Below are 14984 nucleotides of genomic sequence, written 5' to 3'. Positions count from 1 at the left end.
GTACTTGAATTCCTAAAGTTAAACCCTATGAAAATACCTATCCCAATCTAAATTGTAGTTATGGCGCGTGATTTTTCTCAATATCGACACAGAATAGCTCTCAATTCAACTGCAACCAATCTTACAGCCAGACTTCAGCAGCTGGAAACTGCCATCTTCACTAACTCAATGAAACCCTGGGAATGCATTAGAAAGAAAAGGAGAGCGTTAAACACTCGCTTTATCTACGGTTGCATCCTGCACTTGAAGGTAAATAAATGTTTAGAGGGTGCGAGTCCTCGATGATTCATCAAAATTTCCCCAGGAACAGAGGAGCTCAAGAAATTGAGCAACCCTTTAAAAAGAGATGAATTTTCAGGACTGAAAAAAATTGCTTCGATATCATCCTTGTCATTAGCCAAAAAACGAGTGAATGCATTGGAGGAAAAAATTGATCACATCCCCTATTTGTTGTCCTGGATGTTGTTGGTTAGTCAATGAGTAGAATTGCATGTGCGCCCCGGGTGGCAGATTTCAGGGGCCTCCAAAATTTTAAACGTTTCTTTAAAAAAGTTATATAATTTTTCCCATCAAATTATGTAATAATCCTGTATATATTAATAAACATTGACATTAATAAAACTTCTTGAAAGCAAACGTGCGGTGCGTAATTTCATGCGTACGGTTCGTAATATTTTGAGTAGGGGGAGACAGGTCCGAGGGGGGGATCAGGAGAGGGGAGGCGGCAAACTGATCTTTTTTCCACAAAACTCGAAGTTACGGCCCTGGTTACGCAATAAATGTAACTCGTCATTTCTCCAATATGAAATATGTAATAAATGACCGTTAAAAATATAATAAAATCTGTATTTAATAAATGATTATTTGTATTTTGCCATTTACCCCGTCGTCATTGTCACTGGTCAACAATCAAAATATTTGTTTGACGCTGCTCTCCACTCAATTCTCTCATCAGGTAATCTTTTCACTTATACGCATTTCTTCTCTTTGACATCCTCCTCTATTTTTTCCATATGTTTTATCCGCGGTCCACATTTTCTATTCTTGCCATCTCCTTATCCCTCGACAATTGTCTTCATCAGGTCAAAATTCCCCTCTAAGCGGCCATTTATTTTCCAGGAATCAGCGGAGGTCACCGTTTATTTCCATTTTTATTTCATTTATTATTCATTCGTTTATTTTCCATTATTTTTAATTTCTCATTTACTTTTTTATGGATTCCTGTATCCTTGACGACGATGGGCGAGTCGATGTTGAAAAGTTGGAAAGTGTTGCCCTCTGCGAAACACGAGATATCTTCACTGCCGTTATTACTATTCTCTGAAGATGTATTTCCATAATTATGATACAGTTGATTGCATGTGAAAGTATGCTCTATATAACCTGAAATGTAGGGTTATAAAAAAATGAAGCGGTTTCAGTAACTCGTAGGAAGATAGAAAGGATAGGGTGGCAGAGATTTTTCAGAGGCCGCCTGATTCCTGGTAGGGGGCACTTCAAGTGCGTTAAGCCATGGTTTCCGTTAGAAGTAGGCTAATGCCAACGCCGGGTCTCTCCCTTGTCGAACAAATAAGGGCGATCATATTGAAATTTATTAATTATAATGTAAAAAATATTTGTGGCGATAAATTCGAAAAATTAAAAACGTAAACTGTATGTATTTATGTTTTCATTAAAGCCATGCGCGAGACCGCATCATTCTTTTGTTGAAAACTTATTTAGACGATAATGACAGACTGCATTACACATCAGAAGGCATGACGACCTGATGAATGCAATCGTCGAATGTCTAGTAGACGGAAGACAAAAACTGAACCAAAATGAGTTTCACAAGAAAGGTTATTAGAGAAGAAATCGATAGCTTCGGCTTTCATTAGTTAATGTCGTTATTATTACGTAAAAAACTGTTTGAGACAACAAATAGATAAATATATTAATTGCTTGTAATTCTGCTTTCATTTAAACTATGCTAAAAACCGCTCCCTTATTTATGGTAACCCTATACATCAAAACGGCAGTGTCATTTCCAAGCGGTTAAGTCGTCAGGAAAAAGGTAACCGTTCGAGCAGAATTGAAGCGTTCCGGAATTCCGCACGATAGCGTCATTTTCCCCCTCTAGCAATGTGTCCCCTCAGTACTGGCACCAAGAACGGGATGTATTCCGGCTTGAGTATTTCCCCTTCGAGTTTGATTTTCAATATTGCCCCGGCTGACCATCCACTAGTTTCACGACGATTTTCCTGAAACGTACCAATTCCCCTCACCTTACCCCGGCGAACCTCCTCGCGAAGGTATTCACCCTCACCTCCCCCTAATTCTTGCTTCACCATCGCCCGTTGTCTGCTGAAAGGGTGGGCCCTCTCCCTTTCCAGTTAACCTCCTGGCTTTCGAACGTCATTGCCTCTTCCCTGAGCCGCGGTGGGACTACCCGCGACTTTACGCCGGAGGCATTCGAATTCTAAAGATTTTCGGCTGTGCGGGGAATTCTAACCGTACCAACGGTTGTGGGATGAAAGAGGAGAGGCTACCTCCGAGACCCCATCGGATGCACTCCGCTATACCTGCGTCACCGAAGCCAATGTAAGCCTCACTGTCTTCATATATTCTTTCTCTTCTTTAGGGATTGCATGAGTGAAGCAATCCTCGCATTTACGCCTGCTTTTGTCTTGCTGCCCCCCTATCTGTCCCCAGTCGCTCCACGAGCAGCGACTAGAAAGGACGTTGGCACCACTCGAAGACGTCATGAGGGTTTTAAGCAGTTTTCTGGCCATCTCGGCTCTCTTGGTACTGTCCGCTGCACAGGAATCCTCGTTGGACGAATTGTTTTCGGAGGATGTTCCGAAGAACTGCTCATGCATCCCGTACTACCAGTGTTTCAACGGATCCGCAATCGATGACGGAGCCAGTCTCATCGATGTCAGGTATGAAATTTAGTCTTTAAATTAAAATTACACATCACTCGCGCTATATTGGAAGTATCAGGGGTAAAATATATGATTGAAATATATAACCGCGGGGTAATCTTTTCATGCAGTCTATTCAATACAGTATGAAACTTTGGAGATAGAATAAGAATTTAGCTGCTAGGAAGACGTAAGCAATACATTTACATCTACATAATACCCCGCAAGCCGCTTAACAGGCGTGTGGCAGGGGGTATTAGGACACCATCCGTTCACAGATTAAAGAAAAAAATAGAGTGCTAACGGAGTTGGGACTAGCGTTTATTGAAGTCCTTTATGGTTCGGCGGAAAAACGAATTCCCATATCTATCCGTTCGGCAAAACATCTCTCTTAATTTAACGCTTCTATCATACCTGGAAATATACTGGGGCTCTAATATTATGTTCTCCGTGTCGCTCTTAAAGATATCCATTCTCAATTGTTCAAGCAATCTAAGCCTAGCGCGCAGCCTCCGAGTCTCCAGCGGTTCCCAGCCTAATTCGCTTAACATCTGGGTAACGCTGTCTGTACGCCCGTAGCAGTTTTTGACGAAACGCGCAGCCTTCTTTTGTATATTATTCAGTTCGCGGATTAAGTCTATCTGCACCGGATCCCATACACTCGCTGCATATTCAAGGTGCGGTCGGACGAGTGCGAAATAGCACCTTTCTTTTGCTTTCTTATCCGAAAATCTTCCCACAATACGAGTTTTCCCATAATACACTTCCCAGTGGGAGTGTCCGGGATTCTTCTTCAAGCATCAAGAAACTTTGACCTTAACTGCAATGGCAGTCACCGTTTATGCATTGATTAGAATTTTAATATATTTTTCTTTGTCTTTTTCTATGATTATAATTTTCTCAAGATAACGAAATTTTATCACAAAGCTCTTACTCAGATCATGTAGCTCTTTCTTCATACTTGATATCCAAGCCATTTGTCTACAAGCCATTTGAACTGGGATATTAATTGATTAATTTGGCATTATTCTAGTCTATCAATTGCCAGTGTTTGGGACCCTCATGAAAAAGGCTTAATAACAGAGTTAGAACGCGTGCAAAGAAGAGCTGCCAGGTATGTGAAAGGTCAGGTATGTGAAAGGTCGTTACGATAGCCTTGTTAGTGTAACTGACCTCTTAGATAAACTCGGATGGGAATCTCTGTCGGACCGTAGATTGAAAAATAGACTAAACCTTGTAGATAAATTCAAGAGCAGTGTATTTTCTGACGAAGTTAACTATATCTTACGGACGCCAACATACCACGGAAGATCAGATCATATAAATAAAATAAGAGAGATAGATTGTAGAACAGACAGATTCCGAATGCCATTTTTTCCACGATCAATAAGAGATTATAACGGCAGCAATAGAACTCGTAAATAGATTGCATGACTTGCAGTGTAGCCTAATAACCTATGTAAAACTTAATTCATGTTTCTTAATTTTATAATTATTTCTAACAGCATATGGTAGTATAATTTGTTAGTATACGTGACGTTTTTTGGACGGTGTGGTGTGCATGTGGGAGTCCAAATGCATGCTGGTGATTTATCACCCCCTGCCAAACACCCTAGAGGTGGCTCGCACGGTATTATGTAGATGTACCGTCTGCGGTCTAATTCCGTTAAAGAATGACATTTATCTGTCTGAGCGAGCTAAATCTGACCCAAACCATAGTCGTGTCAATTGTTTTGGCATTAAGAAGGATGTGGCGTACTTCATAGTAATTGAAAAGTTCTTAACCCTTGCCATAAATCTGATAGGTGATGGAAAGGGATATCATATGAATGTGGAAGCTAGTTACCACAATGGTAACTGGCCCAATTCTATTTATGTGAAAATTTACTAAGGTTGCTTATCTTCATTCAGCATGAATTTTCACTAATTGTAAGTGAAGGCCGAATCTCTCGATTTCTTCCTTAGTAACTTTCCGGTGATATTTATTTTCGGCCATATTTTGTCTTTCATCTACTCGACCTTCGACGGTTATATACATCAGGCTACCATGCAGCGTTTTCATAAAAAAATGGTGCGCTTTTTCACATGGCTGACATGAAACTAGACAGTTTCTTTATTATTTTTATAATTCGTCTTAACTAGTTTTTCAACATTAAAAACTTCAATAAGTGCGCCCATAGTCACTCAACAAGAGAGATACCCAGTGTCAACATTAGCCTAATCCTAATGAAAGGCATCAAGGGGATCACGGATTAACGTCCCATTCGACGGACGGAGTGCCCTCTTCCAGGCACTTAAGCAAGAATCGGGCAGCCTCTGAAAAATCTCTCCCACCCTACTCCTACTATCTTCCTATAAAGAAGGATTTGGTACTTTCCCGGCGAATATTGCTGATAAAGTCTTCTCGGGGAATCAGCCGGGTCGAGATTACTGCCAACGTTTCGATGGCCCCCTCTGCCATCGACTTCATTCGCTCCGAAGACGATGACAGAGACGGCCATTGAAACGTCGACAAAGATAGCAGTCTAACGTTAAAAGTCATCATTAACGCGACTTATTTCCCGAGAAGGCTTCCTCATCTTCCGATGAATTACTGAAACCGCACCATTTACTTTGGAAAAATGTAAAATTACCTTTCTCTCGCCAGTGGGTTAGCCAGGAATTTCGTTCAGGGGAGGGTAGGTCTAAAACCATGGTGGACAATTTAGAAAAAAGGGTACAAAGTAGTGTTTTAAACCAATTTAAACACTTTTCATAATCGAATAAAATTCAATTTTTCAAAGAAATGTTTTGTAAATCCATGATTTTTCAATATTCTGTTTTCTCTTATGAAGCAAAGTCATTATTTTTAAAGTCCGGGGTGGGGGGCATATACATCCGGACACCCCCCTCGCCACGCCACTGTCTCTCGCGTTAGACTTCCACCAAAATCCTTCCTAAATATGTTATACTTCCACCAAATTAAGCCTGAAAACTCTCTCTTACAAAATGAAATGTGTTTTATCTATCAGAATAAAACCATTGGGATGTGAAAATTACCTAGAAGTGTGCTGTGCCACTCCCCCAATGGAGATGGACCCGGAGGCAGAATTCCAGGGCGACGTGTACTCCAAGGATCGCAAGGGGACGTGCGGCGTGCTCAACCCAAATGGCGTGGCTTTCCGCATAATGGGAGCGACCAACAGCGAGGCGCAGTTCGGAGAGTTCCCGTGGATGACGGCCGTGCTGCAGCCGGTGGAGGCCCGGGCCCTCGGCGAAGAAGAGCGGGAGGAGGGGTCCACGGAGACTGTGCTCAAGTACTTGTGCGGAGGGTCCCTCATACATCCCAAGGTGGTGCTCACTGGAGCGCACTGCGTGGCCAGGTAACCAATACCTGTACATATACAGACTGTCCCAATGGTCGTGTGTCATTTTTGACCTGTAATTTTAGTAACTTTGCATCGAGCAATATTCATGACAATTGGCAAACTTATAGGGAAAGGTCCTAAGTTTTGTCGATTGTGAGCAAAATTTTACAATTCTGATCTTTTGACCTCACAATGTGGGTCCAAACCAAAAATTTTAATTTGCCTTATGAGGTTTCAATGTTAAAATAATCGAGATAGAAAAAAGTCTGAATTTCATTGACCAATATGCCAATTCTTAGGTTTTCGGACACGAGGAAACCGAAAATAACATTTACGAAAATTCAACCGTTGACCCAGTAAGGTCACCGTCAAGGTCACCGACTACATAATACCTGGCGAGCCACCTCAGGGGTGTTTGGCAGGAGGTGATAAATCACCAGCATGAAGCATGCAATAGGATTCCCACATGCACACCACACGGTGCCATGAAACTTTACGCACACTAAAAAATTATACCACCACATTCATGCACCACTTGTCAACTGCTCATTTAGGTAATCCGCCACTAAATCTAGGACACACAAAACATGCTATTCGAAATAATAACAAAATTCAGAAACGTGCATTAAGGTACACACAAGGTAATAGGCTACTCTAAAAGTCTTCTAATCCCTTTGCGAGTTCTAGCGCTGCCGCTGTAGTCTCTTATGATCGTGGAAAAATGACCAGCGAGTACTTGCGCCTCTTTTATAATGCGCAGTTAATAAAACGTCTGGTCGTTTATTTTCGCTCAAAGTGTTCTTCTCTGGTCACAGGTCTGCGATTTGTCTGCGTAAGTATTCCACTATATCCAATCTTGGGCCAATCTTTTCACTTTCGTACACGATTGGCATGCAAATTCCTTCACCAACTGTCAAACATGGTCCACTCTTTCAGCCCTTACGTTTTTTTCTGGTTACACTTCTTATTTTTTCCATTGTAATTTTTTCTTCTCTTTCATTACTTTTGTCCATCATAGTTCATCACTTTTTTCCTCTTTCCTACGCAATCCTATTCTATAGCCATTCCCTTTTTTGTCCTTTGAAGAGGACGGCTCTGGGAAATTATTTTCGCTCAACTGCTACACGGCCCTTAAAATTTCATTAATAAATATACAAGAAGTTATGGAGGAAAAGGCAAACTTCTGCCCTTCTTAGTGATGGGCAGCCATTTTAATGTCTTTTTATGAATTAAATTAGGGGGTGCATTAGGTCTTAAACACGATTTTTATTCTTTACTGATTGGTATTAAGTATATTAATGATTTCATAATTTGTTTCCGCCTTTTTAAAAGTACCCACTTACATAATTTCCATTGACCGTTTATCCTTATTTGGTGATACTTTACTTTCTGCAGACCTACTTCGTCCGTAATTCGTTACTAATTGTTACTAATGTGCATTTCGTCACTCTTTATTTTCCATGTGCTTATATACGCCAACCAGCCTATGATTAATATTGTAAGTACCTTTTTATTTCCTTCCAGTTTCGTGGATTCGCCGTTGACAATCAGGGCTGGAGAGTGGGATTCTCGCACGAGCAAAGAAATCTACCGTCATCAAGATCGGGGTGTGTCCAAAGTGGTCGTTCATCCTCAGTTCAAGAGCGGGAATCTCTTCAACGACGTGGCTCTCCTATTCCTGTCGGAGCCCGTGAAACCGGCGAAACACATAGGATTCGTCTGCTTGCCAGACAAAAATTTGCTGCCTCCTCCCGCGACCATCTGCTTGGCTAGTGGCTGGGGAAAGGACGCCTTTGGTGAGTCTCTTTGAAATGCTCGTTTTCCCAGTGAAAAATATGTTGGAATTCTTTTCAGGCTCTGCCCAGTGTACTGGCTTATTTTTCTAGGCGTGTTTATCTCACCATATTAGATTTCAAGATATCAATCTCTTTAAGACGTTTCATCATTTACCTAACAAAGCTGGCATTTTCTCGATGAGATGTAAAATTTCTTAACCAAATGAACAAATTCCTTCGAAATCTTATGCGCACGTGTTCTCTTAAAATAGTCAACAGGGAGATAATATTTAATGCTCAGATTCATACTCGTGCTTAGGCAGTGGCGGATCTAAGGGGGAGTGGGGATAGAGAGGGCTATTGGCCCCCCTCCATTGGGTCGAAACACACACTAGAAATAATGGAAGTTTTTGGAGGTTTTTGATTTTGTGAAAAAGTATCAAATTTTATTTTCCGATATATTTACCTACTTTAACGAATTTAAAGCTAAGCTCTAAACTTAGGGCCTATTGTACACGCTTCAGGTTCGCCGGCCTCTGTGTCGGCGGGGTAAAGTCCTCGCCTGCCAAACCGAAGGTCGCGGGTTCGAGTCCCGCCTGGGTAAGTTACCCTTGTCCAGGTGTCCTGTGTTAAATGTTATCAACCCCGATGTAAAGGCCAAATAGTGCTGTTTTCGGTGGTGTGTGAAATAAATAAAAAATAAATAAAATGTTACAATTCGGTGGTAGATCAAGAGAGGGGCTAGGAGGGGCAATAGCCCCCCTTTGGATATCCAATTTTTACCCCCACTTCGCCCCCCCTTGTCCATATCCTTAATTTGCCACTGTACTTGGATCCTACCCAGGGTCTTATCTGTAGGATAATGATGCATTTAGATTTCATTTCCAAATATTTGTTAGTTGATTTTGCGGGGGTCGAAGAATAATAGGATACACGAATACCTAAAGCTTGTAACTCAACGGAGCAGCTTTATAGCCCGGTCAAATTAGCCCAAAAAATAGGGGATCCCTACATTCTTTACCCATGCATTCTCCGTAATATTGCGCTTACCGAACATTATTGCACAGCTCCAGCTAACATTCGAATGGACTTTTCTCAGAAATGGTAAATCCTACAGAAAAAAGGAAAATGACAATTTTGTAGATAATTTCCTGATCTAAAATTTTGTCCCGAGCAATTTTTATCATAAAACTAACAGTTCGGCTAAAAAAATGCAAAAAAAAACATTATCGTGACCTTTGATCTTGAACAAAATTTTTTGCACACAAGGGATCGATATGGACTCTTCAACATTTCATTAGAAAGGTATTCCTAACATTCCTGCAAATTTTGTTTGTTGGGAATTTATGCAGGGGTCAATGTCTACCGTACACTTGAATAAGGTGGCTGAAGTATTGCCTAACGTCCAGGATGACCTCTTTCCTGCAAATACATTCATTGATTTAATAGTCAAACTTGTGTCATATTAACAGACAGCCATATAAATGAATTGACTCGGGGGATAAAACAGTTTGTGAACACCATATATATATATATATATATATATATATATATATTCTCTCCTGGGTGCAATGGAGTATAATTATGACTTCGGTGAATTTCGATGAAAGACGAACAAATCCAAATTTAATAGGAAATGCTGGACGTAACCTGATAAGCTTAGAGTACATCAAGATCTATCGTTTGCCAGTATATATGGGTCTATTTTCCCGCGAACACATCATTTCGTCAACATAGTAGCGGTAAATAATGCTGTTCCCCCCAAGAATTGAACTCAGTACAAATTTTTATTCCAGGCAAGGAAGGGAAGTACAGTTCTATCCTGAAGAGGCTGGATTTGCCAATAGTTAGTCACGCCAAATGTCAGCACAATCTCCGAAAGACGAGGCTCGGATATTACTTCAGACTTCACGAATCCTTCATCTGCGCCGGCGGAGAGAAAGGGAAAGATACATGCAAGGTTGGTTTCAACAATTGATTACAATTTCCATTGGTTGCCAAGGATCAGAGGTCCTTGGTCGTTGATGTTTAAGTTTTCAGATAAAATCCATTGACGGAAAACAATAGAGCTATCAATGTCTCTAAATTCGTTTGGCCGAATTATGCACAATGGAAAATAATTCAATTTTATTGCAAATTTCATAAATACTCTGGTATATCTCCAGATAAATCGAAAACTACCTTGTTTGTTGACCACTTGGATAATTGCGTAATCTATTCCTGATTGCTTTGAAAAAATACCAGATTCGTAAGAAAATGGTTATTTACTTTAATTATATTTTACTTAGAAATTCATAGTTGAGTATCAAAATAATATCTACAATTTATTTTAAAATTACAAATAATTTTTATTGTGACTAACTTCAAATTGATAAAATATATCGTAATGCCTGTAAATACCTAGATGTGCTACTGTCATTTTTAGTAATGATTATTCGTACCCACCTATACTTAATTATTGCTCCTAATTACCAAGGTTAACTGTATAATTTATAATAAAGTTTTAACCGAATGTCTACAATTTAGTTAAAAATTAAAGGGATCTTTATTGTGATTTAATTAAAATAGATGGAATTACTTAAATACGTTCAGTCATTTTGATAATGATAGATCATATCCATACTTAATGATTGCTTTACAGTACTATGGTTAACTATATAAGACTCCTCAATAGATCATATATTTTACACCTAATTATTTTGCATCATATAACGGAAATATCCGAGCTGAAAGTTTTAACTTCTGGTGCAGTCGGGAGTTGACTCTTCTCGAACTGCACTGCACTGAACTTTGCTCTTTTTCGCGATTGGCATTTTAATTATATGCTTAGTGCTTTGAATAATCATTGCCATGTCCTTTCCACAATGTGCATCTGATGGATTTGGTTGTTTATTTTCCAGGGTGATGGCGGTGGTCCCCTGGTTTGTCCCCATCCCCACAACCCAGAGCGCTACATGCAATCTGGCATTGTTGCGTGGGGGATCGGCTGCATGAAGTCACATATTCCTGGTGTTTACGCCAATGTAGCGCACTTCAGAGATTGGATAGACGAAAATATGAAGGAACACAACTTGGATACTACGTATTACTCTCTGTGAGATATTAACTTGAAAGAAGACAACGGATTTTCTCTCTATAATTATAAAGCTGATGAACTCCCCTCCGCCAGATTGATGGTATTAAGAGGACTTGCATAGCATGTTATTTTAGTTCGGCCTTTTAAAAAAATGACTATTTTATTTACAACCAGGATATGGGACGCAGATTCACTGTTTGCCCTTTGAAACATTTTGTACATTTTACAATTTCGTATTTTTTGTGATTAAATATTTTATTAATTATGGTGGAATTTCTTGTTTTTTTTTCTTTAAAAATTCTTGTTCTCATATTTTTCTCGAACTCATTTTGTAATTTGCCTTTAGGAAAGTTATTTTAATCAAGGAATTTTCTCATCATTTTCTCCAAGGAACCTGCAATTAAATACGTTGTAAATAATGCTCCATAGTGTATTATCTGAAGCATTATCGGAACCAATATTCTGTCATGATGTTAAAATTAGTTACTCATGTGTACTATTCCAGTCTGTAAGGATAACTTCAGCCGCCTGATTCATGACTTAAATTATTTTATCTGTCGCTTTTGGGAACCGTAGTGAGAATTACCTCAAATGGTCAGCACAACCCGGTAGTCCATTAGGGTGTCTTATCTTATAGTCTTATCTTGGTAGTCCATTGCTGTTGCTGAAAAACCTAAAATTTATCTAGTTTTTTCTCAATCCAAGTTCGTACTCTCATCAAGAGTTTGAGATCCCATTTAAATTTCGCTTGATGATATACAACTGGTGTACGCAAATTACGTAAATGAGTATATGAAATGTACCTTAGGAGACCTTGGCGGAGAAATGGGTGGGCGTGAAGGAGATAGGATGTCTTCCGCACAACCGGTGATTGTTAAAATAACAATGGAATTATCATATGCTTAGAGATGCTACAACATTGTAACATTGACATTTTCCTGTAAATTTGGATGTAGGATTTTCATAAAGCTTGAAATGTTAAACAGATGATCTATAAGTTAAGGTATCGTCATATGAACTTCGTCTTGAAAGAAATTGAATATCAGACAGTTCGAATAAATACATTATCATGGTAGCGGAATCCATGGTAATTTTCTAAAGTTTTCAATTTATATACAGGAGGCTTAAATTGACTATTTAGAGAAAGGGCGCATCTTAAAGCCTTGTTATTGAACGAATTATATTGAAGGACATGTCATGGTGGCGCATGAGGTTTTTCTTTCACTCCCTGTACCTAAAGTTGCCAAAGCACACAAAGGCTTGGTTGAGATTACATTTTCCCTTAGCAGTTGAATCGAATAATCATCAAACTATGGAGAAATAGCCTATTAAAAATATCTTGGTAATGCTACAATTTTTTCCTATTTAGGAAAATGCTGGCGTAGTTCTTCCCTACAAATGTATGGATCAAGGTTTAAGATTTAATGAACTCGTCGAAACTGATAATATTTGAAAGGTTATACCGCAATCATTTCCATCACCGCGCTGCTGATTCTACAAAGTTCTATTAGAGTGCTATAAATTAGTTCGCACAGTAATTTCTGTGAATTACTCTTAACTATTCATTTCTATTAAAATAACTAGCCTTATAACTATAGCTAGCTTAGTCCTTGGTAATTCTTATGATTATAAACTCCTGCAGTATGGGAGCCACGCGTTTGCTTGAAAGAAGTGTCATTGTGGAGCATGAGGTTTTTATTTTCCTCCTTGTACTTTAAGTTTCTTAATCAAAAGGATACAAAAAGTATTCAATCATAAATTATTGTTAGGGATGTGCGAGTAGGTACTCGAAAATTCGATTCGAGCCGAGTAGTTGGCAGTGCTCGAGTGCTACGAGTAGCATTACGATTATAGAGTCGAGAAGTTTCGGTTACAGAGCTGTCGAGACCAGTAAGTTCAGAAATCTCCCGACAAGAGTGTAGCGATAGACAATTTTCTGCAGGCAGTAACACTGTAACATGGAGACGTGTAAACCTGCTGCCTGAGAATATAAAACAATATGATTTTTCTGCATGAGAATTTTCAAGGGCCAAATATTACATGATTAATTTACGTATATATTTATTACAACTGTGCAAATGGCTTTACTCAGTCCTATTCCTAGTAATTTGGATACATACAATTAATTAAATAGACGACATGTTACTAGAGGTTAATTCATTTCAATTGCGCTTATGGAACTGTTTAAGACACATTAATTTTCATTAATCTCCTAATTCTTACACAACTACCATCAACTTTTCTAATTATCTTTTCCCTTTTACATCAGGCTAAGCATTTAGAATAGAAAAGCACAAGGGGATTTAAAAAATGAGAATATATTGGTGTATGCATTGTTATATTGCCTGGTCCAGAAATTACCATGCTCGACTCGACTCGATACTCGCGAGTAATTTTCAACTAGATACGATACTCAACTCGAGATCATAAAATACTACTCGCATATCCCCAATTATTGTTTTTTTCAGGGGTCATTTTTGACCCGAAAGGCTTATTCACTTTGTTTCGTCGGTATATTGGTCAACGGATGCCTGGAGGAAAATTATTGCCATCCATAAAAACACGGAATGCTAATACGGGTCTGCATATTGGTGAGGTAGTGGTTTTAACCTTAATGTGAGATAATACAAAGGCAATATTTGGATACTGCCCATGGGACCAAGAGATGAAGAGATAATTCGATGGGTCTCATTGGCTGACTACGACCATATCGTTTCATTTACATACTACTTATTTATGTCGATTGGATTTTTCCCTCTGATTTCAATGCTCACAAACCCGGATATGTATCATTTTTTAAATAAAATATTAAAACCATTTTATTTCCTATTTTTTAAATTTTCCATTGTTAAGGCTGGGATTTCAGTAATAAGGGGTCTCGGACTGGTATCGTGGCTATTGTGATTCTTTCTCACTCAGTGGGCATGGGTTCAAATCCCGGTGGTGGCGGAGATTTTTCAGAGACTGCTCTATCCCTGCTTGAATGATGTGTGGAGGACATTTCAAGCGGAACATTCGGTCCGTCGGATGGGACGTTAAGCTGTGGTCCCCTTGGCGCCTTTCGATAAGAGCAGGCTACTGCCGACGCCGGGTTTCTCTCCATCCTTCCATCCCAATGGTGGAAATGATTTAAGATATTGGTCGCCTTCTCCAACTACCACACCATACTGGCCACTGTTTTTGGAACTACAAAACCACCTTGACCTCTGCTTCACTATTTACAAGTTCCTTTATCCTTTCCATTCAAGGCGCCTGTCAGTGACATAATAATCACGCTTGAATAATCGTTTCTGCCCGATTACAATCAAAATATAAAGAAATACCATTCCTTTCCAGTTTCTTTTCAATTCTGATCTTGTACGCATGCGCACTGCGCGTTGTAAAGATACAAAGGAAAGGATTAAAAACGAGTGAATATTGACTATAGTATTTATGTGTTCTCTTGAGTTTTCAAATTGCAACGGTATTTTCAGTCGCTGAATGACCGCTTATAGATCTCTGATGACAAGTTCCTGACAAGGACGGGAACTAGGAGTTTTGTCAGGGGGGAAAAGATCAGTTTGCCGCCCCATTGTCGCTGAGCCCCCCTCATTCCCCATCTATTTACCACTAAAATATATCCGTAATATAATATATCCGTAATATATATAATTGTATAAAGCTATTGTTTTGAGATGCGAAAATTGAAATTGCACTCCGTACGTTTGCTATGAAGATGTTTTATGAATATTATTATTTAATAATTTATGCATTAATAATTATAGTTGAACAACTGAATTGGAAAAATTAAATAATATTTTAAAATTTTGCCACCCCCTGAAATTTGTCGCCAGCTCAGAGTAAATATATCTGAGGTCGCCAGGGGCTCGCGCCCCCTCTGCCC

General features: G+C 39.2%; 1 protein-coding gene across 1 annotated transcript; it reads left to right on the top strand.

Annotated features, from left to right (window-relative positions):
* The first annotated feature begins 2561 nt into the window (after positions 1–2561).
* LOC124155019 (phenoloxidase-activating factor 2-like) lies at positions 2562–11366 on the top strand. Its single transcript, XM_046528762.1, has 6 exons — positions 2562–2580; positions 2692–2921; positions 5915–6265; positions 7775–8046; positions 9822–9985; positions 10926–11366. Exons 2-6 carry the CDS (start codon positions 2743–2745, stop codon positions 11121–11123), a joined length of 1164 nt encoding a protein of 387 aa, XP_046384718.1. The 5' UTR covers positions 2562–2580; positions 2692–2742; the 3' UTR covers positions 11124–11366.
* Positions 11367–14984: the final 3618 nt, after the last annotated feature.

The sequence above is a fragment of the Ischnura elegans genome, chromosome 3 (assembly GCF_921293095.1).
Source record: "Ischnura elegans chromosome 3, ioIscEleg1.1, whole genome shotgun sequence".
NCBI classification, from domain to species: Eukaryota; Metazoa; Arthropoda; class Insecta; order Odonata; family Coenagrionidae; genus Ischnura; species Ischnura elegans.
The sequence above is the reverse complement of the archived record's forward strand: the minus strand, read 5'-3'. Positions and strand labels throughout refer to the sequence as shown.